We start from the raw sequence: 25,577 nt of genomic DNA on the forward strand, positions 1-25,577 counted from the left end.
AATATATGTCCTATATTCTCTATATATCCTATATTCTATTCTAGAATATTCTTACATTGTCCTGTAGGTCTGTGAGGCTCTGTTTATTTGATTTCAATTCTTTCTCTCTCTCCTTCAGTTTTGATCATTTCTCTTACTCTAATTTCAGGTTCACTGACTTTTGCTTCTATTATCTCCACTCTTCTATTAAGCCTACTCAATGAATTTTTATTTCAGACATGATATTTTAGTACTAGTATTTCCACTTGGTTCTTTTTTATATTTTCTATGCTCAGATTTTCTTTATTTTCATTCATTACCAGCATGGTGTTCTTCATGTTATTAAATATAGTTAGATTGGGTACCTTAAAGTCATGGTCTGCTAATTCCAACTCCTGCATCATCTCAGGTTTGGTTTCCTGGTGGTCTTTTTTTTTTTTTTAATTTTTATTATTATTATTTTTTTTTCCAGTGGGTTTTGTCATACATTGATATGAATCAGCCATGGATTTACATGTATTCCCAATCCCGATCCCCCCTCCCACCTCCCTCTCCACCCGATTCCTCTGGGTCTTCCCAGTGCACCAGGCCGGAGCACTTATCTCGTGCATCCCACCTGGGCTGGTGATCTGTTTCACCATAGATAGCATACATGCTGTTCTTTTGAAATATCCCACCCTCACATTCTCCCACAAAGTTCAAAAGTCTGTTCTGTATTTCTGTGTCTCTTTTTCTGTTCTGCATATAGGGTTATCGAAACACATCACATTTTACTAGTTGTTTGTATGCTAAGTGGTTTTGAATTGTATCCTGGATATTGTAAGTGTTGTGGAGATTCTGTACTGTGTTACATTTTTCTGAAGGGTGTTCATGTTTTTGTTTTAGGAGAGAGTAAATGATTAGACTGAAAATACAAAGCTTCTCTGGCTTGTGATGGGCAGTAGTTCAATTTTAAGTTTAGTTCTTTTAGCTCTAGCCTTGTTTTTCTATATGTGGTTCAGGGGTCTACAGAGATGTGTGAAGAATTCACTTTATTTGGCTCTCTCCACTTAAGGATGTTTCTGTCCTCTAATTGTTGTGGTTGCTACTGACTCCTCATTATTCCTCATGCCTGAGAAAATGAGGTCTATCTGTCAGAGCTTTAGCTTCTTCATGTTGTGCCACAACCATGGCCTGTCCTCGGAGCAAAGCAATAAAAACAGGAAGCTTACACCATGCTAAACCCTTTCTCCAAATTTTGGCTCCCCACCAGATCTCCTTGCTCTTCTTTACTCTCAGGATCCCTCAGAAAGTTACTAATGTATTTGTTCAGAAGGCCTATTATGAGTTTAGGTATACTGGATTCAGCTTCAGACCTTTTCTTTAAAGCTTTTGCTTAAATAGCACATTAATCCAGGAATTAAATTTAATAATTTATTTATCTCTGGATAAAGGGTTGAATGTTTGAGAGAGTTAGATATCAAGAAATGTATTTTCTTTTCTTAAAAATTCTTTATTTTTTAAATTATGAAAGTATGATAACACATTTACAAGAGACTTTGAAAATACAGAACAAAGTTACATATAGTTCCACTATATATTATAATTATTTTTAAAGTAGGTAAATTAAGATTTTTAGTTGGAGTTTCAATATCAAGCTCTCAAAAATTAATAGAATGAACAGACAGAAAAGTAGAAGGGTATAGTAGACCTGAAAGCACTATTAACCAGCTCAATATAATTAGGATTTATACGGTTAAGGAATGTATATTCTTAAAGGAAAAGCTTTTATCCCTACTGGATATAGGGTAAAAATGACATAAAAACACTGTGATGTGGGGACTTCCCTTGTGGTCTAGTGGTTAAGACTTCACACTGCCAATGCAGAAGGCACAGGTTCTGGTTGGGGAACTAAGATTCCACATGCAGTGTGACCAAAAAATAAAAATAAATAAGTAAAAACAGTATGATGAAACAAGTCAGCTTAAGTGAAATAAATTCAAAGAAGTAAACTGACTTTCTCAATGAGAATTTAGGTGTAATTTATAGGAGTAATATGAAATAATTATGAGACATTTTATTAAGGAAAACAAAATATTGCTGTGAACATGATTCTGTGTTTCTTTACTGTATTATGAACTAAGAATTTTAAAGACAAATTAGAAGTAAGTGAATTGGCACTTTTACCATTGATTGTGAGTGTAAATTGGCACAGAAATTTAGGAAAGTATTTTGCCATGTCTGATTAAAATTTAAATGTGCATACTTTTAACTAAGCACCTCTCAGAATAAACACATAAGCACATACATACATGCACACACTTTCAGAAATACACCTAAATATTCAATCATATAGTAAACATAAATTATGAAATTTTCATAATGGCTGAATATTATACAGCCATTATCAGGAGTAAGACAGAGTTATCTGGGAAATTCCCTGGCTGTCCAGTGGTTGGGACTCTGCTTTCACTGCCAAGGACCCAGGTTCAATCCGGGTCAGAGAACTGGGATTTCGCAGGTAGCACCACAGGGCCAAAAAACAAAACAAACAAACAAAACCCCCCAGAGTTATCTGTAGTGACATCATAAATGTTAAGTAAAAATAAAAAAAACACAGTAGTATGTAGAATGTGGTTACATTTGGGTAGTATATATAATGTACATATTTATGTATATGTAAAAGTCTGGAGGAATATACAATTATCTATTAATGATGTAGTGTACAGGAGAATGGGATTTGAAAGGACTTTCACTTTTTTTGCCTTCTCTGGATGAATTGACTTTTATACGAGCAGCATGTATTTTTTAATGTTATTGAACCTAAAGAAAATAAATAGAAGACCAAGAAAAAAATAAAAATATTTCATGCAGGAAATATAACCAAAATTTATATCTTTTTAAGACATAAAATATATGGACATACTGTATTCTCTTATTGAAAAATCACATACATACACAATAAAGCTTTTTACAGCAGGATAAACAAATACACTTTTACTTGCTAGTGATCCCCAGATGTTCCTTAGTTGATTATAATATAGCTTTAATATAATAAATAAATTAAAATTGTATATGTGATACCAGGAAAGGGCATCAGAGCTTTAGTGTTTAGTTCTTGTCACAAAGTAAATTTTCAGTTAATGTTGAATGAATGAAAAGCTTCCTAATATCAGAAAAAAGAATTTTTCTTTTAATAAGAATGAGTGAGATTGTTCAGCTCTGAAGTATTTTTGCAAATAAGATTCTGACACTCTAAAGTAGGCAATTTTCTTGTTTACAAATTCTGAGCCTTAATAGTAAAATAGCACAGAGATAAAATAAATGGAAATACAGTGCAATCACATATTACTCTAGGGTTAGGGTCCCAAGTGTATGTGTGTGGTGAATAGCATGTTTAATTAGTAAAAACTAGCAAATCACCTAAATCTTTCCAAGTACATTTTCCCTAGTAGTATTGGTACCACTTTAAAGAGAAATTCTTATGTATGCTAAAGTTTAAGAATTACTAACCTCATCTAAATCAGGGAACAAAAGAAATTTTTTATCTGGATATTCAGACTTTTCTGCCATTAAGATAAATGATGAATGAGGATTGATGGAGGATTATAAAGTGCTCCTGCTTGCCTACAGGGTTTATTCCATTTGCTTTTTAATGTTAACCTAGTAACCTTGATGCATATACAAATTCTTTAATGAGAATTAAATTTGATAATTTATTTTGGCTATGTATTGTAACATTATTGAATTTCTCCATGATTTTTTAAAAAATATATTGGGGGGAGAATAAGCATAAGGAATAATCCATCATCATTTAATTTTCTGTCCCTACCCCCAACCTAAAATTGCCAAGTTCTCAGAATTATAGCTACTTTCTCATCCAGGGATGTATACTCAGGAAACTCACGGTCTGATTTTTTCAGGGTTGCAGCTACTTTCTTAACACATCATTGTTGACACTTAGAAAGAAGGACTTTTTTGTAATTTGAAAATCCTCTTTATTCTTCAACTCCTGCTAGCTTAAGGAGCACTAAATCTACATATCCTAGGAGGCATATCTGTCTAGTATATCCTATGTATACATTGATTTATGAACCAATAAATGTTTCATATACAGTTGAGATTTCAAATGAGCTTGTGATAATTGGATCAGAGGAATACTAGTCTAGCTTGAGAGTATAGCAGAAAACCAATCATGGCAGGCTATGATGAAATTTTAATTATAAAGGATATTGAATATCTTAGGGTGACAGTTCTGTTATAATAGATGTAACGTTGAATTGGAAAGGGAGAAAGTGAGATTTTTCCCCCCCTAGATCTGCTTGAAATCAACTCTTATTTCTAGTAAATTATCAAATCATTCTGTGCTTCAGTTTTATATCTTCATTAAAGTTACCACCTTATTGTCTTTGGTTTACTGAGTTTATTGAAAAATCCCCCAATGATTTAGATAAAGAAAAAGTCCCAAGTTAAAGTGTTAACTAATTGGAAAGTTTGGTATGTATGTGTGTATTCAAATTTTTCTATTCATGGCTGGAAGGCTGAAGTAGGCATCAACCCACTTCAGGTTGTAGATGTATAAATTAAATGATATTAAGATCTTTTTTTATGTAGAAAAGCAATTTATTCCATTATAAGCACTTACACAGTTAGTTGTGGAGAGTAACAGGCCTGCTGGTGAAACAGGTCACCCAAAATTGAGATGGTATCAAACTAGTGGTCAAAGACTAACTCCCTAAAAAAAAAAGGCAACTCTTATCCAGGATTAATTTAAATTTAAAAACAAATACAAGCTATTGTAGTCTTTGTTGATCACACATTCTTCTACTGCGTCATCAAAGGCTGCTTCCTTGTCGGCCATGGAGGGTAGGCAAACTGGTGGGGATCCTGTGATTTTAAGATCTTTGAGACCATTAGATCAGAGATGCTATATAAATAGAACCAGTACTAGATTTTTCTTCTTAGTACTAGATTTTTCTTCTCAATTCCATCAGTCAAGAATGCAAAAAAAGAATGTAGAAACTTGGGGTTTTGCTCTTTTCACTCATCCCTCCTTTCTCAAGTTATTTTGATAATTTTATGAGACTTCTATCCCTATGCTGTGCTCTCTTTTTTCTGGCTAATAATCATTGAAAATGCATACAATGGAAATTTTACATGCTTTATCTCAATAAATGCCTAGCAGAAACTGTTAGTAGTAAGTACTGTTTTCCCCTATTTCACTAAGCTGAGATCTACAGAGAGAAAGAGAGAGAGCATGCAAAAGCCTTTCCCAAGGACACGTAATAAACAGTAGAGCCAGATCTTGAATCTTAAGAGTCTGGTTTTACATTAAGCAGGATTATTACAAGAGGACCCTCCCTAGGTACATGACCTAAGCATATGATGTGATTAAAAACCTTCAAGTGGAGTTGGGTCTATATTTGCTAGTAGACTTTAATCCTAGAATCTTACTACCTAAAAGATGCATTGTAAAAAGTTCTGAGGATACCACAAAAATGAAGAATCTATAAGTCTCTTGTAACTCTAAGAGGTTTCTAACTTTGATAAAAGTTTTAGATAACAGTAATTGCTCATCAAAATACCTTAAAGATCTTTTCATATCACAGGATACATGGTACATCTTAACTTGGCTAATTTAGAGAATTTATATTTTACCCACCTTATAATGTACACATAACTGCTGAAGAATTTATGTAACAATATCCATCACAACACATACATGAATGAGATATTAGAAAAGTCTGGGAATTCCCTGGGGGTCCAGTGGTTAGGATGCTGTGCTTCCATTTCAGGGGGCCCAGGTTTATCCCCTGGTCAGGGAACTAAGATCCCTAAGCCAATTTATTTGTAAAACCCCATTACTTAGGCAGAATATTGTAGATGAGATCCTGCAAACCATGTAGTATGGCCAAAAAAGAGGCTCATTTGTAAAACCCAATTACTTAGGCACAATATTGTAGGTGGGAAGATGGTACTGGAAGAAAAAATGAAACACAAATCTGTTTTGTATTGCAGTTTTGCTAAGGTCAGCCAGTGTGTGTGTGTGTGTGTGTGTGTGTGTGTGTGTGTAGGCCTCCCAGGTGGCACTAGTGGTAAATAACCTGCCTGCCAATGCAGGAGACATAAGAGACCCCAGTGTGTGTGTGTAGGCCTCCCAGGTGGCACTACTGGTAAATAACCTGTCTGCCAATGCAGGAGACATAAGAGACACAGGTTTGATCCCTGGGTTGGGAAGATCCCCTGGAGGAGGGCATGACAACCCACTCCAGTATTCTTGCCTGGAGAATCCCACGGACAGAGGAGCCTGGCGGGCTACAGTCCATAGGGTTGCACAGAGTCGGAGACGACTAAAGTAACTTAGCATGCACACACATGTGTATATATATATATATATAAATATACATATATATTCCAACTGAAGTCTCTAAAAGATAAAAAAATTATAGTTGTAATAGGAATTGGATAGGACCTCATAGAAAATACTTGGAAATTTTTGTTGGAGGCAGTAACATAATTCTTAATTAAGAGTGCACGTGTAGTGGCCAGAGGTGGTATTTCTAGTTCAAGAAAAAAGAGCGTGGAAAAGAGCTTCCTGAAGATTCTGTTAAATTCCTTCACCTTTTGGGTATCTAGTTTTTTCATCAGTATCAACCTGACTGGGAAATGTGCTCTTGTGAGCATTAAATTAAATAATATGTATGGAAACAATATGTAAACATAGTGCTAAGGCATCAACATGGCAAGGAGGAACCAAAAAGCCAATAATTACTTGACGCTCTGTATATATGAACAGATACTTTTGAGAATTCATCCTTTTTAGGTGGAGGTGTATGTTTGTTTTCTCCAAGCCTCAAACACAATGGGTATAGAAAGAAGACACTGTGACCTTCATTTAGACCAAGCTTAGGTCAATCCTGGAAGACAGTTCCAATTCCAGGTATCTCACCAATATCTACATTTTTTGAAATTATAAAAAAAATGTGTACAAATCGATGACTGCTTTGGCTAAAACCCACTTGGAAACAAGGGTATTTTTTTAGTGCCAAATTACCATCTTATTTTATTCTATGGCTAAAATCCCAAGAATTGAAGAGGAGAAACAGGGCCAAACAAGTTTTTCTATTAAAGTAAAAGGCTTCCAGTGATGAATGGAAACTTGGAACAGGTTTTAATGGCAATACCGGAAGCCAGGAATTAACTTAAATACAAACTTACCAATTTCTGGCATGCATTGAGTCTCAAATAGAATATTGGTTCTAATTTTAGTGAATTAGAAACATGGCTTACTCCAGGAAGTTGGTATTCTCATTCCAGAAAGCTCAACTTGTTGCTGGATTGGACTGGACAACTGATGCTTCCTTGCTTTGAGTCATTGATAAAATGTCGAATAACTAACTGCTAAGACCAATGGTGAATCTCTGCAGTCACCTACAAGAATTCTCCTTTCAGGCTGAAACATTCCATTAATAAACACTTTTTGTCACTGTTATCCAAATAATTATGAAATCATCTAATTATACTGTCCATAGCCTTCCTTCCTTCCTTTTGTCTGTAAGGATATACTGGGGGAGTTTATTTAATGTCTTCATGAATTCCAAATAGACCGTGCCTGTAGCATTTTCCTTGTCAATTATTCTAGCAACTTGATAATCTAAAATGCCCATGTGGAATTTTTTTTAAAGTTTATGTGGTTGGTTTGATGTTACTAGTTTTCAGTTAAGCCAAAGTGGTCCCTAGTATGAATGCCTTTGTCTCTTAATTGCTCAAAAACAGTTACTTGGGTAACAATAGTTTTGAAGGAATTTATATCAGACTCAATGGTACTTTTTAAAAAATAGGAAATTTGGTACTCTAGTCATATCTGTAAGTTCCTCTAGTACTCTGGAAGATCATTTATTATTTGTCTTACGTATAGCACTTTTATGTTTCCTATCTCCTCACTGATCTTGAGGTTCAAGTTCCACTTAAACATTTTGCTTAATGAAAAATAAAGAATTTGGGTGAGATACTTTCTAAATTTCTCTCAACCTTTAATATTCCGTGATTTTTGGTAGGCCATCTCAATTGAAAATAGTGATAGAGAAGCAAAGCTCTCTAATAATTGAACAGTTTTATCTGTTATATTACACTATCTGCACCCAAGCCCTTAGTGTATTTCTCCCTTTCTATTATTTACCCAAAGATAGTTTGAGTTCCTTTGTTTATTCTAAGCAATTTTCAGATGCCTCAGTCTCAAATCAACATTATATTAATTTCTTAGAACTAAAGACTTAAAGGATCTTTCCCTAAAAGCTAATGCATTCCTTCTAGAGGAAAGGGACTGTGGAAAAAATTCAACCATCATGTTAAATGAAAAATCTTTTTTTATCTCTCCAACAACTGGATGCTGTACCTGTAAAGAATGCTATAATGATATTTGTAAACATTTTCCTTTTAAAGATGTATAAAGATCAGAAGTGCAGTTCCTTTATAACAAGATGGAACTTTTAAACTATTTTGGGCTACACTAAACATTGGGATGTTCATTTGTCTCTGTTTTTAAATTACATGTCATGTGCTCAGTTGGTGGAACAACATAAATGCACACCTTAAAACTGAAAATTATAACCTTCCCTATTTGACAGATATTCCCATAATGGTCAGCCCAAAGCCTGATCCAACTAATGAGGACACCCTGTGGTCAAAAGACTCTAGATTGTTCGGTTCCCCAAAGTAAAATGATTTGTAATGACACTAATAATAAAGAAAGGAAAATTTATGTGAATTAGGAGAGTCCACTGAGCACCAGTATTTTCTCAGAGGCTTAATGGGTTGTGTTCTGATTGGTTTGCTCCTTAACTGGGTTGTGTTCTGATTGGTTTGCTCCTTAACTGGGTTGTGTTCTGATTGGTTTGCTCCTTAACTGGGTTGTGTTCTGATTGGGTTGTGTTCTGAGGTCCAATGACCTCATGATAGATGCATTTTACAGATACAATTAAGGGATATAGTTAAGGGAGACTATTTCAGAGTTTTTGGCTAACATGGGGGTAAACTCATGTTTTTTTTTGTGTGTGTGGTGCTTCTCATATCATGTTACTTTCTTTGTTAGTTATGAGCAGGGAATATCTTTATTTTATAATTTATAATTATAAAGTACAAAGAGTGATAATATAATAATTCTGAGCAGATCCTTTCTTAAAGAGTTCAGCAACTTTAGAATTAGTTCCAGGTTTGAAATATCTTGAATTTCAGATTTTAAAGGAAGTTAAATCATTGTGGACTGTTGAACCCTCTCACCATGAGATCTGGGGAAAAAAGAGGGAAATAGTAGCTCTTCTTATATCCGCTACAAAAGGATCTGAAGAAGCAGAAACACCCATCACTTATTTATTGAGAGGTTTCCTACACTGTGAAGAATATACAAACACATACAACCTGGCTTCTGCTTGTAGGTTGGTTATAATTAAGATAAAGGAATAATATTGAAGCATTTGGATGAATTAAAACATGATACATTTAGAATTCTGAATGTCAGCATTTAGAGAGATGTATACTGTGAAAGAGATAAAAAGACCTTATGTTTAGAATAGACAATGTTTCGTGGATTAGGTAGGTTTTAAGATGGATCTTGAAATATAGATAAGATTTGGAAAGGGGGAGAGAAAAGATGAAGCTATTTTTATTTGAGATAATTATACAGTGAAGTTGTAAATTTAGTTCTGTTCAAGAAACATTATTAAGTACCTCTGTGCCAATCACTACACTGGGCGTTAGAGATTACAGCATGTTTGGCAATAGTTCTGCACTGTGTTGCTAACGTATTTTCACATTTCTTAAAAAAGGTGAATCTCTTGTGAGGGAACAAATCCCTTGAAGGAATTCTCATGATGCAAGTCCCTTTTCTTTGGTGATATAGAAAAGGACTGGTTTTTGTTTTCAAAATATAGGATAAGTTTAACTTTGGTACACATTCATCTTCCCCATCATCACTGACTTCCTGTCTGGCATAGTTACAGGTGCTAATCTTTGTTTGATACTTTAAAGGGCCATGCTATATACAGATTGCAACTAAGGAGGTTATCTGATGATAAGAAGTTGTTGCATTTTGATAGTAATAATATTTGTCAATTACTATGTAGGTTGTTTTTCTCGTTCCAGTTTTATTGAGATATAACTGACATACAGCATTGTATAAGTTTAAGGTGTACAGCATGATGATTTAAGTTACATACATCATGAAATAATTACTACAATGTCTAATGAACATCCATTTTCTCATATAGATAGAAAATGAAAGAAAAAGAAAATTTCTTTCCTCGTGATGAGAACTCTTAGGATTTATTCTCTTAACAGCTTTCACATATAATATATAGCAGTATCAATTATATTATTTATCATCTTGTACACTATATCCCTAGTACTTATAACTGGCAGTTTGTATGAAGCCCATCTTCTAACTGGTTTCATCTAACTCCCCCTCTCCTACCCCGTCACCTCTGGTAACCATAAATCTGATTTTTTCTTCTATGAGTTTGTGTGTTTGTGAAGTATAATTGACCTACAGCACTATGTTAATTTCTGGTGTACAACATAGTGATCCAATATTTCTGTGTGTTACAAAATGATCACCACAATAAGTCTAGTTAGCATTTGTCACTATACAGAGATATCACATTATTATTGACTATATTCCCATACTGTACGTTTCATACCTGTGACTTATTTTATAAGAGGAAGTTTGTACCTCTTTAATCTCCCTAAGATTGTTTTATATACATCATTTCATGTAATTGTAATGATTCTATGAGTTTACTTAAAATTGTCTTCCCCAATTATAATGAGTAAGCTAAAGTTTCAAGTTATATAACATGACCAAGGCCACATGGTTAGTCATTGGCAGGGGTGTGACTGACTTCAAAATCTGTATTACTAATCACTGTGCTACTCTGCTTTTCTGTAGAGCTTCTGGAAGGTCTGAGGAAAGGAAGGAGTGCATAGTGGTGTGGCCGAGGCATTAGTACTAATATTCATGGACAGGGCACCTGCCAGCAGTCTAAACAATCCCATTCTACCAACTAGTAAGGTTGGCATGAGACATGTACAATATATGAGGAACTAAATCATTGGAGTGCCAGATACAGAGTACACCATCTCTTTAGTACATCTTTGAAAAGGTGGCTGATTTGCACTGGTGCTGTTTGCCTTCTCAGCCATTGAGGGAGTAAGCACTAGTTGAAGCTTATGATCCTGACACATCAAGATGGACAACCTGGCAAATGTCCTTGCTGGAAGATGACAAGATTACTAAGAGAAGAGCCCTGATTTTGCTCCTGAGTTGACACTTGGGGGCTTCCATTAAAAACATTACCAAGCCTCTGTCATTTTCATCTCTTCCTTAAGAGCCTGCGATCTTGTCAGGGGCACAGGTCCATGCATGGTCAATGCCTAGTGACCAGGTTTCCGAGTTGTGGGCAGAGGTGGCAGTGACTATGAAAGCCTGGGAGGAGATGAGGGAAGAAAAGGTCATTCTTCCTGACAACTTATAACTTGATTCCACTTATAAGCCATTTATTTTCAGAAATAAGTAATGGGTGAAGACATAGGCCAGACCTACAATTCATGCACTTGAGAGTTTAAGGCTTTCTGAGATCAAATTACCACAGCAAACAGAGACAGAGTTACTATAGGGACATTTTGGAAGGAAGCTGACAGAGGGAGAAGCCAGAGGCCTAGGAAAGGAGATAGAAATAGAATGTGATGGAAATTGCTTCCCTCTCTGCACCCTTGAGGGAACGAAGAGGGCAAATAAGCAGCAGCACATAGAAGACACAGATGGAAGAGATAGAAGGAAGCTGGGAGCTTCTCTGGAATAAAATGAGTTAGGTTGTAGAGTTGTCAGAGGGTGCACTTGGTGTGTGGGAAGAAGAGATGCCCTAGTCCAGGCCCTTGAAACCTGGGTGCCTTGGCCCCTTCACCCCCTGAAGGAGCGAAGCATGTCAAATGTCAGGTCTTGTTCTAGTTTTGTTGCAGTTCATAGCTAGGAAATGACCCACAGCAGAAGATCAAGGGGTGAGAGGATGCTGAAAGAAGAGAAGGAGTGAGTCCTTTTTTTTTTTTTTTTTCTTAAGTGGGGCAATGAGTTTTAAACTCTTGTAGACTAGATGAGAAGAACTGGGGAAAGTGGATGCTCAGAACAGAGAAGCAGAGGCAATGACACAGCACAGAAAGGCTTCCTCTGACCCTTCTGCCTTCCTGTTCACTGAAGGCAACTGGTTATCCTTTTGTTGCCTGTGCAGCAATACAAGGGGTGTATTACACCTGCAGAGACCAGCAGGTGTAGAGGAGCCTCGTATTTATGGAATATGAGCTGCAGCCATTGAAATTGCTGCCTGGTAGTGTAAGATAAATCCTAGCCTCCCACATTTTGCTTAATAACAGCAGACTTTTCACTGCAAAGCATTAATGGATTCCAACTTCTGGACAGGCTTGGGAAATCAAGAGTAACAATCTTGATGTAATGGTTTTGCAGGCTCTTGACATTGTCATCCATTAAAGAAAAAAAAATTAAATCACTTGAAAGAACAAAGAAAATGTTTTGGGTGATAAATGAAAAAGATTTGAAGTACAATGAGGAAAAGCTTGAAGGAAGAATCTCTTTAAAATTTTACCAGATTCTCCCCACTATGATCAAAAGTGTCAAAGTAAGAGCTTAGCCTGCAGCTTCATGGAACCAATTTTTAAAAATAATTTCAAAACCTGAAATATTGATTATTTGCCAAGGCACACACTGAAACTAAAGGCCATTCGGCTAGGAGCAGAATCGAGTGTTGGATCCCAGGATGCTAGTTTTAGGTCTGCTCCGCGAAAGAGGACAGCACTTGCCACCCCTTCCCTCTGCTCTAGAAGTTGAACGCTTTCTGCAGTATTTAGTATTCAGGGAAAATGCTAGGGTCAGAGAAATAATCCCCGTCATCCTCCAGAGTGAGTCTCTCGCGTTTGTTTCTTTGAACGTGAAGCCGCCGCCCAGATACCCGTACCTAGCTGAGGCCCTCGGTGTATTTTCTTGAATTGCGCTTGGAAATCTTTTCTTGGGAGCTGATAGCTCGAGTCCTAGAGACTTAGCAGCTTTTCCTAGAATCTGCTTACAAGACCCGTGCAGCAGCCTAGGGACCGTGGAGACGGGCTGAACAGAACAGTGGGGGCAGGGAGAAAGGGAGTGGCCGTGTTCCCGCGGTCCGCCGGGATCCGGCGGGTCCGGGGTAGAGGAGCTGGGGCTGGAGTGGTTGGAGCGACTGGGCTGACCGGGTCGGTCATCGTCCGCCACCTCGGTGCGGAATCGGAGCCGGACTTGCTGAGCACTCCTCCCCCTCCCCTTCTGCTTCCTCTTCCCTCCCCCTGGACCAGCGGCGGCGGCGGCAAGGAAGCGAAGCCGGGCAGAGCGACTCGGCGGCGAGCGGATGAGCTGGGATATGGGGAGCCAGGGCTGGCGGCGGGGCCAGGAGCCCTCCGAAGGGCCCACGAGGGGAGCGGCCCCCGGCATTTGCTAGCGTTTGCTGGCACGTGAGGTGTGGGGGAGCGGGCGCTGGGCGGCACGAGCGGAGGCGGAGGCGCGGCCGGGGCGTGGAGCAAGGCTGGGGAAGCTGCTGCCTCCGGCCCTGCCCGGCTGCCTCCGCCGTGGCCGGTGGCTATGGAGCTGGCGGGCACCAGACCCGGGGCGACAGTGCATCCGCGACTCCAGCCTCCCATGTCCTGGCTGCCGCTGTTGCAGCTTCTCCTGCTGCTGCCGAGCCCAGCGGCCTCCCAGCTGCGATACTCGGTGCCGGAGGAGCAGGCACCCGGCGCGCCTGTGGGCAACGTGGCTCGTGCGCTGGGGTTGGAGCTGCGGCGCTTGGGGCCGGGCTGCCTGCGCATCCACCACCTGGGTGCGCCCAGCCCGCGCTACCTGGAGCTGGACCTGACCAATGGAGCGCTCTTCGTCAACGAGCGCATTGACCGGGAGGCGCTGTGCGAGCAGCGGCCTCGCTGCCTGCTCAGCCTGGAAGTGCTGGCGCACAGCCCGGTGGCGGTGAGCGCCGTAGAGGTGGAGGTACTGGACATCAACGACAACTCGCCCCGCTTCCCGCGGCCCGACTACCAGCTGCAGGTAAGCGAATCGGTGGCCCCTGGAGCGCGCTTTCACATAGAGAGCGCGCAGGACCCCGACGTGGGCACCAACTCGGTGCAGACCTACGAGCTCAGCCCCAATGAGCACTTCGAGCTGGACCTGAAACCCCTGCAAGAGAACAGTAAGGTGCTGGAGCTGCTGCTGCGGAAGGGCCTAGACCGCGAGCAGGCAGTCTTGCACCACCTGGTTCTCACAGCTGTGGACGGGGGCAGCCCAGCCCGCTCCGGCACGGCGCAGATCTCGGTGCGAGTCCTGGACACTAACGACAATTCTCCCGCCTTCGACCAGTCCACTTACCGCGTCCACCTTCGAGAGGATTCGCCCCCGGGCACGCTGGTGGTGAAGCTGAATGCCTCCGACCCGGATGAGGGCTCCAATGGCGAGCTCACGTACTCCTTGAGCAGCTACACGTCGGACCGGGAGAGACAGCTCTTCAGCATCGACGCCAGCACGGGGGAAGTGCGGGTCAGCGGAGCGCTGGATTACGAGGAGGCCTCTTCCTACCAGATCTATGTGCAGGCAACTGACCGGGGTCCGGTGCCCATGGTGGGTCACTGCAAGGTGCTGGTGGATATCGTGGACGTGAATGATAATGCACCAGAGGTGGTGCTCACGGACCTGTACAGCCCGGTGCCCGAGGACGCTGCCCCCAACACTGTTGTGGCCCTTCTCAGTGTCAATGACCAAGACTCAGGTCCCAACCGGAAGGTGAGCCTGGGCCTGGAGGCCGCACTGCCTTTCCGACTGAATGGTTTTGGAAACTCCTACACACTGGTGGTGAGTGGACCCCTGGACCGGGAGCGGGTGGCTGCCTACAACATCACAGTGACTGCCACTGATGGGGGAGTGCCACAGCTCACGTCCCAGAGGACACTGCAGGTGGAGATCTCTGACATCAATGACAACCCCCCCAGCTTCCCAAAGGACTCCTACTCCATCTACATCGAGGAGAACAATTTGCCAGGGGTGTTGCTCTGCACTGTGCAAGCCACGGACCCAGATGAAAAGGAGAATGCGGAGGTGGCCTACTCCCTCCTGGAGAGGGAGGTTCAAGGGCTGCCAGTCACCTCCTATGTCTCCATTAACAGTGCCAGTGGTAGCCTTTATGCTGTCAACTCCTTTGATTATGAGAAGTTTCGGGAGTTTTTTGTGATTGTGGAGGCCCGAGACAATGGGAGCCCACCACTGAGTAGCACTGTGACCGTCAATGTGTATGTAGTGGACGTGAACGACCACGCTCCTCACATCCTGTACCCTACCTCAACCAATTCATCAGTAGCCATTGAAATGGTGCCTCGAACTGCCCCTGCTGGCTACCTGGTCACTAAAGTCATAGCCATGGACTCAGATTCTGGGCAAAATGCTTGGCTCTTTTACCATCTGTCCCAGATTTCTGACCTGGACCTCTTTAAAGTAGAGCTCCACACAGGAGAAATTAGGACTACCAGGAAGATGGGAGATGAGACTGGAACCACTTTCAACCTGACCGTGGTGGTCCGAGATAATGGAGAGCCATCGCTGTCAGCCTCTGTGGCCATTACAGTAGCCGTGGTGGATAGGGTTTCCAGAATCCTCCCTGACACTCAGAGACATGTGAAAAGTCCTCGGACATACTCTGAAATTACACTTTATCTCATAATAGCACTAAGCACAGTGTCTTTTATATTTCTTTTGACAATCATTGTTTTGAGCATCATCAAGTGCTACCGCTACACAGCTTACGGCACCACGTGCTGTGGAGGCTTCTGTGGAGTGAGGGAGCGGTGCCCTGCAGAACTCTACAAGCAGGCCAATAACAACATTGATGCCAGGATACCTCCCGGCCTCAAAGTGCAGCCTCACTTCATCGAAGTGCGAGGGAACGGCTCCCTCACCAAGACCTACTGCTACAAGGCCTGTCTGACAGCAGGCTCAGGGAGCGATACCTTCATGTTTTACAACACAGGGGCACAGACAGGACCGGGACCTGGGGGAGCCCAAGCAGCGGCAGGTGACAGCAGGCACCTCACAGGCCAAAGTGGGCAGAGTGCTGGGAACCTGATTATTCTCAAAAATGAAGCTGTTTCTCAAAATGAGGTGAGATGGTAGTCAAGGGGTCTTCCACAAAGTCTTGCATTTTTCACCCGCCTCCACCACTATCATGTGGTTGGCTTTATTGAGTTATTAACAATGACAAGGGTTATCTGGTAAACTGAATATGTGTAGTACCTGTGACTGGGTTATAATCTAATGTGTTTTCCTCTCTAGAAAAATAGCACTAGAGAATTCTTTTAGTTTCCCTTTTCTTTTCAGATATGTGAAGACTTGACTATAAAATTGTCTGAGAAATGAGGGTTTGTCTTAAGTGTGTGGTGTTCAAACACAGCTTTGTAGAGAAATAGGATAGGCCTGAGAATAAGATGGTGCTATAGGTGGTGATATTATGAGACTCAAGGAGGAAGGGCTTGTGCCATGTCATCTACAGGGCAAGTTCTCTTTTGAAACCCTTGAGGAGTGTTGTTTTTTCGAAGTTCTTAGACTTCAGGGTTATGGTGGTCACCTCTGTATGCTTTCCATACTGTTTATACCTTGGACTATCTCAGTGTAAAGTATCTAGTTAATATTTCTGGATATTAGTTCATATTAGTTAATCCAGTTAATATTTCTAATATTAGTTTTGCATTGTACTAATGTGATAAGATCTGCTAGAAACTCTTATCAGAGTTGATAAGACCATAGAATGTGGACCCTCTCCCCTGAAGACAAAGTTTGTTTTGGCTCTTTGCTGTGGTAACTCTTCTGTAGGGGCTGTCAGAGGATATGAATGATAGTAAGGCCGGGAACCAATTTGTCTGGTTGGACCATGAAGATGTTAGAATGAGTGGACTAGGGATGTGAGGGTATGGTGAAGCCTGGAACAAGCTGGGGTTGGGGAGAAAGAAAGGGGGGAAGAATTCTGCCCTTAGTCACCTTTCTTGGCATTGTGTGAACTCATTGTAAGAGGATTTCCCTGCATTTAGAGTAAGTGTGGTCTGATTCCCTCTTAACAGTTTCTAATGTTTTGATGAGATGTGAAGCAGCCTCTTCAAGGCCCTCCTGTCTTTAACTTAAATGATAATACTTTAAATAATACTTCAGTATGTTCCAAAGCACATGTTCATTTTCTGAATCTAGCTACAAAAGCCTTGGAAAGTGGGACTTATCATACACGAAGGACAGGTGTTAGTAGACACACTGGTTTTAGGTTTTAAGTAGGCGTAAGACTTGTTTGCTCATTACATGCAGGATGTGTATGTTGGATAGCGCATGTGTTTTGTGTCGTGTGTTTGTCTCCACATGCATTTTCTGTGATACTTTAAATGGAATTTCAGAAGTTAAAATTTTATCTCATAAATAGTGATAAATTGTTTCTTCCCAAACAACTACTTTCAGAGGTACTGCAAAATGAATTAATAGTATTTGTCCCTCCCATATTTTTGTGATGTGTTTTCATTGACATATTGCTGTCTTTTTATTATTGTCCATAGTTTCACATTCTAAATTCATGCTCATCTTCAGGAAATTAATGCATAAGCATAGAGTAGAACAGAGATGGATTGAGAGAATTTCCATGTACATTGAAGGTAGATTTATCTGAAGAGCCTGGTGTTAGTCAATGCTGAGCAGTCAACGGAGGCAGATTGCAGATTAAGAACAGGGGCTGGGGAATCAAGGAGTTTCCAGAATTCTTTTGGAATTCATAGCTTTTGGCAGCATGTAGGGGAGCCTGGTGGGCTGCTGTCTATGGGGTTGCACAGAGTCGGACACGATTGAAGAGAATTAGCAGCAGCAGCAGAAGGGCTTAATTTTAAATAAGGATGCTGTAGACATTTGCTGAACAAATTCCTGAGAAGTCCTCATGAGCCTCTCTATAGAGAGCAGGGCAGGCGAGCTTTGCTACCAGCTGTGAGCCAGAAGCGAGGGGAGTGAACTCTTACCCTCCCTCTCCTGACTCAAAGCTTGGGACAATTTGATATGTGAACTATTTCTGTCTCACACTGACCTGTGTGTTAACATGTGCTTTGGTTCACAAACCTTTAATCTAGGGAGAAAATTGTGTCAGAAAAGTGCTTACTTCTGTGGGATTTTGCCAGGAGAGTGCTTGATTTTAATAATGGCAAATTTTTGCCAGACGCTTTTGGAAATTCAGTGCCTATCTGCAGCTCCTGGAATACTTGCGGTTACACAGAGAGAGTGAGTCATGTTGTCATAGCATGGCAAAATGGGGACAGAAACCATTCAACTCTGAAAGTCATCACCACTAGATCAACCTGTTAAATTCTCACATTGGGCTTTCTGTCTTCTCTACCCAGTCCTTTCAGATGGCAGGAGAGTCCTGGGGTGCAATTAATTCCATGTGCCTAAAATTAGTTGGAGACTGGAAAAGATGAATAAGGCATCTGTGCTCACTGACCACCCAGCTATATATAAAAATATTCTGCACTGCAATATATGTATGGTTTCATTACCTGTAAGTCGTACATTAAACAAATACTTATCAACATCTAGCATGTGAGGAAACAAGATCAGAGAGGTTAAGTAACATACACGGTCACTCTACTAGTGGTATTTTAAGTCATATCTGTCTAACTCCAAAGACTGTGCCTTTTGAAATGTTATAGATAGAAATCTCATTGCTTATATTCCTGTTGATATGGGATACTCAGGCATTTAGGCACTGCTGATTCACCTAGTAGTGTCAATAAACTGCTCTGGAAAAAGAGGAATTCTTTGCATAAAAGTAGGTCACCAATGGGAGGATCAGTGAGTAAAAAATGTTACTACCAAACTAGCATATTTTTATTTGTTTTACCATTGACAAAACCTGTTCAACAGATCTTTTATCTTCATTCTTTCTCTGGTTTCTCTTGTTGCTTATTAAATATCAGTATTTAACACCAGACTAATCTTTCAGTAGATTTTATCCCCCAATGAGTTTATTTCATGAGCCACTTGTGCAGTGAGGTTTTTGGAGTAACTGTTTAACAATGGGGCAGAATTTTTCTTTGGAGAGATCTGAAAACCTCATATTGAATGTGGTTGGCACCCTCTTCAGAATCACCAAGAAAAAAACACAAAGCTTATGGTGGATTCTGTGCACCTGTGGTCCTGTGAATGCAGATGAGTCACATTGAGTGCTCTGGGCAGAATTGTCCAACTGGGCCTCACTGGGACTAGTTGGCCCAAGATGTAGAAATCACAAGAGAGTAGCAGAAACGAGGTATATTTACATTCACTTTCACTTATTTTAAAGCCATTTGGAGTCACCAAATCTTCAGTTATTTTTGCTGCTATGTGTACATATTCACTCTAATTCCAGATGTAGTAACCTGGAAAGTAACCCTCCTTTCAGTGGCACCTAATTTATTACCCACAGGACTGACTCTTCTAGCTGGTGACTGACTGTGCCCTGGATCAGAATGTACACTTTGTGTAAAGTGCCATTGTAGTGAATTCATTAAAAACTGCACAGTGGTCAAAATAGGCAAAAAAATTGTGTCTGAGCTTCCATTTCAATGTCTCATCCTCATATGGTCACTTTTGAATGGGTGGGGCTGTTTTGTTTTGCCATTTCTGTTTTGCTTATAGGGCTGTTCTGAGCAAAGGTTTCTTTGGTCTAAGAATACAATAATTTATTCACATTACCCCCTTCCTCCCCTTTTCTACAGATCAGCTAAGCCAGATGGAATTATGGCTGAGCTCCTCTCTGTCTCTTTATCTTGCACATATTCTGATTGTTGAAGAAATCTGTTTACTGTAGCTTGAATGTCATTGGCCTACCCTTTGTACTGACCCAGGAGTGAGCCTGCACACGGGCATCTGGTCTAACTCAGAACACTCGGCAGGGACACAGGCTGGCATGTTATAAATTGTCTATTGGCATGCTGTCTGTTTGACAGAATAGCAGAGTCGGTTCTGGCTACTTGCCTTGGTTGGCCACCAAGTTTTGCTCTCAGTGAGAGGTCAGGTTGATGTCAGTTTGCAAATGTTTGAGGAAAAATTACCACCAGCAAGCCAGAGGTTTAGCTGAACTATGGGGATTTACAGATGTCTTCAAATGTGACTTTTGTAAATTTCACCTGGCTCCATGTTCTTGTGCATTTTATAGTACGAATATAAATTTGGCTTATTCATATGATAATATTTTGAGTATTTTAATCTAAAAGCATGATTTCAAAAATCAAAGGTCAAGAGAATCCCTCTGAAGTGTTTTAAATATGCTAGCCTAAAAATTATGCAACTTTTTGGCTTTCAAGGATTTGAACTTGACAAATGCGAAGAAATCTCCAAAATTCAAAAATTGAAGAAGAATGTTAGTTCCTTGGCACATAAGCAACATTGGTTCCTTTCTGGCCTTGCAGGGTCAAAACTCTGGGCTCCAGGGAAGTAAAACTGTGAGTGAGAAAGTAACTGCTGTGCTAGCAGGCTGTGTATCCAGAGTTAAGCAGACCTAGCATTTTCTGTTGTACTGGAACCATTATGTATGTTTTAAAGTTATGTGTACTTTATTTTCCTGCTCTGTGGATTAAGGTTATAAATGACTGTTTTTAGAAGTAAGTATTCACCTAGAGGGGCTTCCCAGGAGGCACTAGTGGAGGGTTCAATCCCTGGATCAGGAAGATCCCCTGGAGGAGGGAATGGCAACCCACTCCAGTATTCTTGCTTGGAGAATCCCATGGTCACAGAAGCCTGGCGGGCTACAGTCCATGGAGTCGCAAAGAATCAGACATGACTGAGCCACTGAGTGTGATTACAATTCACCTAGAAATCTCAGACTTATTACTTTTCATTTTGATTTACGAGAAGACTAATATGTAACATAACAATGATTATCTTAAATGTTAGATTCCTTTTTGCCTTGATGACCAACAGTTTTATGTATTCATTTCCTATTGCTTTGTAACAAGTCACCACAGATTAGTGGTTAAAACTAATACTCAATTATTACCTGCCCATTGTGGCTGGCTTCTCTGCTCAGGTTTTCACAAGGCTGAAAGCAACATGTCTGCCAGGCTGAGTTCTCTCTTGGAGACTCCAAGAAAGACTCTGCTTTCAAGTTCATTCAAGTTGTTGGGCAGAATGCAGTTCCCTGAGGACTGAGCTCCCTGTTTTCTTACTTGCTGTTGGCTGGAGTTCCTACAGGTTTCTTTAGGTCCCTGCCCCACGGCCTCCTCCATCTTCAGAGCTGGAGAATATTTTGACAGTGGAAAATATTTTCTCTTGTGGACTCTCTCTCATGCTTCAGATCTCTCTGATTTCTGTCTCTGATCTCTACACCCAGATTTAAAAGACTGGAATGATTAGATCATCCCCACCTATATTTCCCTTTTTCAAGGCCAACTGTGCCATATAATATGACTTGATCATGGAGTAAGGCCCATCATATTCAGTCTTGGAGATTATACAGGGCATTCACATGGGGTGTAGGGATCCTGGAGGTCATTTTTGGGTCTTGCGTACCATAATTTATATTAGTGTTCATAAAATATCACTGAAAAATTTGCAGTGGATACATCTTTAATAGATTCCTACTAGGAAGGAAAAGAAGATGCTACATGTAGTCTTGTTTTCTCAGACGACCATTTATTGATAGCTTCGTAGACTTCCATGATAAGAAGGTAGCATTTACTTCACTGAGTAGTCCTATGATTTTATGAATGGCATAGAGGATCTGTCCTGGAAAAGGTGATTCACCGTTTTGTAGCTGAAATATTCCACAATATAAATAATAAATAATACCACTACAGGATAAATCAAATCTCAGCTATAATTTTGATAGAAATGCAAATGGATTCTTGTTCTTGAATACTACATCACCTGCATGAACTACTTAATTCAGCTTTTCCACTTCTGGAATTTTGTGACTTATTCTACTGAAGGACTGCCCTTTGAAACAACATACTGGGGCTTTTTACCTATAGAAATTAAGCAAACCCAGGGATGTACCATCCAAGTATTAGAGAACTAAACATATGTCTCATTGTATCAGGTGTATCAGTAGTCAACCTCTCAGCTTCAATTTTTGCAAGTTTAACCAAGTTCAGATGAAACCCATGTACATTTTTTTACTTTTAATTTCATATCATTTTAAAATCAATCAATATTGGGGGAAGTCAGTCATAAAAAAGAGAAAAAAGTATATCTGTCGTTCCATGCAAAGTTATTTAAAACACAGACTTTCACATTCAGTTCAGTTGCTCAGTCATGTCCGACTCTTTGTGACGCCACAGACTGCAGCACACCAGGCTTCCCTGTCCGTCACCAACTCCTGGAGCTGGCTCAGACTCATGTCCGTCAAGTCGGTGATGCCATCCAACCATCTCATCCTCTGTTGTCTCCTTTTCCTCCTGCGTTCAATCTTTCCCAGCATCAGGGTCTTTTCAAATAAGTCAGTTCTTCGTGTCAGGTGGCCAAAGTATTGGAGTTTCAGCTTCAACATCAGTCCTTCCAATGAATATTCAGAACTGATTTCCTTTAGGATGGACTGGTTGGATCTCCTTGCAGTCCAAGGGACTCTCAAGGGTCTTCTCCGACACCACAGTTCAAAAGCATCAATTCTTCAGTGCTCGGTTTTCTTCATAGTCCAAATCTCACATCCATACGTGACTACTGGAAAAACCATAGCTTTGACTAGATGGACCTAGTCCGTCTAGACATTACCTGGCAAAGTAATGTCTCTGCTTTTTAATATGCTGTCTAGGTTGGTCATAACTTTCCTTCCAAGGAGCAAGCATCTTTTAATTTCATGGCTGCCGTCACCATCTGCAGTGATTTTGGAGCCCCCCAACATAAAGTCTCACTGTTTCCATTGTTTTCCCGTCTATTTGCCATGAAGTGATGGGACCAGATGCCATGATCTTAGTTTCCTGAATGTTGAGTTTTAAACCAACTTTTTCACTCTCCTCTTTCATTTTCATCAAGAGGCTATTTAGTCGTTCTTCACTTTCTGCCATAAGGATGGTGTCATCTGCATATCTGAGGTTGTTGATATTTCTCCCAGCAATCTTGATTCCAGCTTGTGCTTCATCCAACCCAGCACTTCGCATGATGTACTCTGCATATAAGTTAAATAAGCATGGTGACAGTATACAGCCTTGACATACTCCTTTTCCTATTTGGAACTAGTCTGTTGGTCCATGTCCACTTCTAACTGTTGCTTCTTGACATGCATACAGCTTTCTGAGGAGGCAGGTCAGGTGGTCTTGTATTCCCATCTCTTGAAGAATTGTCCACAGTTTATTGTGATCCACACAGTCAAAGATTTTGGCAAGTCAATAAAGCAGTAGTAGATGTTTTTCTGGAACTCTCTTGCTTTTTCAATGATCCAGTGGATGTTGGCAATCTGATCTCTGGTTCCTCTGCCTTTGCTAAATCCAACTTGAACATCTGGAAGTTCATGGTTCACGTACTGTTGAAGCCTGGCTTGGAGAATTTTGAGCAATACTTTGCTAGTGTGTGAGATGAGTGCAATTGTATGGTGGTTTGAACATTCTTTGGCATTGTCTTTCTTTGTGATTGGAATGAAAACTGACCTTTTCTAGTCCTGTGGCCACTGCTGAGTTTTCCAAATTTGCTGACATATTGGGTGCATCACTTTCACAGCATCATCTTTTAGGATTTGAAATAGCTCAACTGGAATTCCATCACCTCCACTAGCTTTGTTTGTAATGATGCTTCCTAAGGCCCACTTGATTTCACTTTCCCGGATGTCTGGCTCTAGGTGAGTGATCACACCATCATGATCATCTGGGTCGTGAAGATCTTTTTTGTATAGTTCTTCTGTATATTCTTGCCACTTCTTCTTAATATCTTCTGCTTCTGTTAGGTCCATACCATTTCTGTCCTTTATTGTGCCCATCTTTGCATGAAATGTTCCCTTGGTATCTCTAATTTTCTTGAAGAGTTCTCTAGTCTTTCCCATTCTGTTGTTTTCCTCTATCTCTTTGCATTGATCACTGAGAAAGGCTTTCTTATCTCTCCTTGCTATTCTTTGGAACTCTGCATTCAAATGGGTGTATCTTTCCTTTTCTCCTTTGCTTTTGCTTCTCTTCTTTTCATAGCTACTTGTAAGGCCTCCTCAGACAACCATTTTGCCTTTTTGCATTTCTTTTTCTTGGGGATGGTCTTGATCACTGCCTCCTGTACAATGTCACAAACTTCTGTCCATAGTTCTTCAGGCACTCTGTCTATCAGATCTAATCCCTTGAAATCTATTTGTCACTTCTACTGTATAATATATAATGACTTTCACATTAAGTGAAGTGAAGTCGCTCAGTCGTGTCTGACTCTTTGCGACCCCATGGATGTAGTCTACCAGGCTCCTCCATCCATGGGATTTTCCAGGCAAGAGTACTAGAGTGGGTTGCCATTTCCTTCTCCAGGGGATCTTCCTGACCCAGGGATTGAACCCAGGTCTTCCGCATTGCGGGTAGACACTTTACCATCTGAGCCACCAGGGAAGTTCCCTTTTCACATTAGGGGTACCTAAACATGACTATCAGCCAGACCTACTAATGAGACAGGCAATTAATCTCTCTAAAATTCCAGATTTCTAATTTTTGTAATTTAAGTATGATAATGTTGCTATTGCTTGGTAGTTAATTTATTTGAAAGGATTTTAAAAGCCTATCCAATACGTGAACCTTGCTAGCTTCTGAGGATATAACTATTATTATGAATATTTGAGACTATCTGTATGTTTTATAAACAAGTATATAGTCCCTTTCATAGAGATTATGGTCTAACAAAGGTGTTAGGATAAATACAGTAATATATATAAAGTGCTTATCCCATTGCCTAGTATTGTGTGGATACATAAAACATATTAAGTACTTTCTTCCTTACCTTTTCCCTGCCTGATCTCATTGCTGTAAGATGTATCATAACTATGATTCTGGCAAATAAATCTCAGAAGCATCGTGTTGCTGAAGAATTAGTATTGAAAATAGCAGCATGACAAATTACACGTTGCTGAGGAAGTGAGATTATGTAATGGACTGAGTTTCCTGGTCAATCTTGCTAGAACTGTGCCTTTCAGCAAAATGAAGTTGGTGATTTTGTTCCCAAGATCAGCAGTTTTCATCATGGATGTTACCCGGTCATAGAAAAATTGGCAGCATTAACTCAACAGATGTCAGAGTCTTTCTTGAAGGAACGGTCTCATAGCTGACAAGCTGACACCAGCGCTACTGATTGTCAGGACAAAGCCGGTGATGACAGGATTAATAAAAAGTATTTTGATCACTTTTTGGGTTTACCGAATGGTTGCAATTATTTTCTCTGTTGCTCCCTCTACTACCACTGATAGAAAATGAGAACCCTTCATTTCATCTGTAGATAGTTTTATGCTACTTTATGAGGAATATCAATAGCAGTTTGTGAACTCAAGAACCAAGGGTGAAGCAGCTTGTATGTTCGTATCTTGCCAACAGAATGGAAGGGACTAGAGAGGGCA

The 25,577-nt window shown here is 40.4% G+C and overlaps 1 protein-coding gene across 11 annotated transcripts in view; it reads left to right on the forward strand.

The window, feature by feature from the left end:
* LOC133062479 (protocadherin alpha-C2) overlaps positions 1-25,577 on the forward strand; it is a 192,358-nt gene that overhangs the window by 132,316 nt on the left and 34,465 nt on the right. Inside the window, exon 1 of one of the 11 annotated variants that reach the window (XM_061151507.1) lies at positions 13,063-16,180. The exons of 9 other annotated variants lie outside the window; for them this stretch is intronic. In XM_061151507.1, coding sequence (XP_061007490.1) covers positions 13,628-16,180 — 2,553 coding nt within the window. In that variant the 5' untranslated portion in view covers positions 13,063-13,627. Of the gene's footprint in view, positions 1-13,062; positions 16,181-25,577 lie in introns of those variants that run through there. One more of the 11 variants, XM_061151504.1, reaches the window with a different exon arrangement.

This window comes from Dama dama, chromosome 9 (assembly GCF_033118175.1).
Source record: "Dama dama isolate Ldn47 chromosome 9, ASM3311817v1, whole genome shotgun sequence".
Taxonomy (NCBI): Eukaryota; Metazoa; Chordata; class Mammalia; order Artiodactyla; family Cervidae; genus Dama; species Dama dama.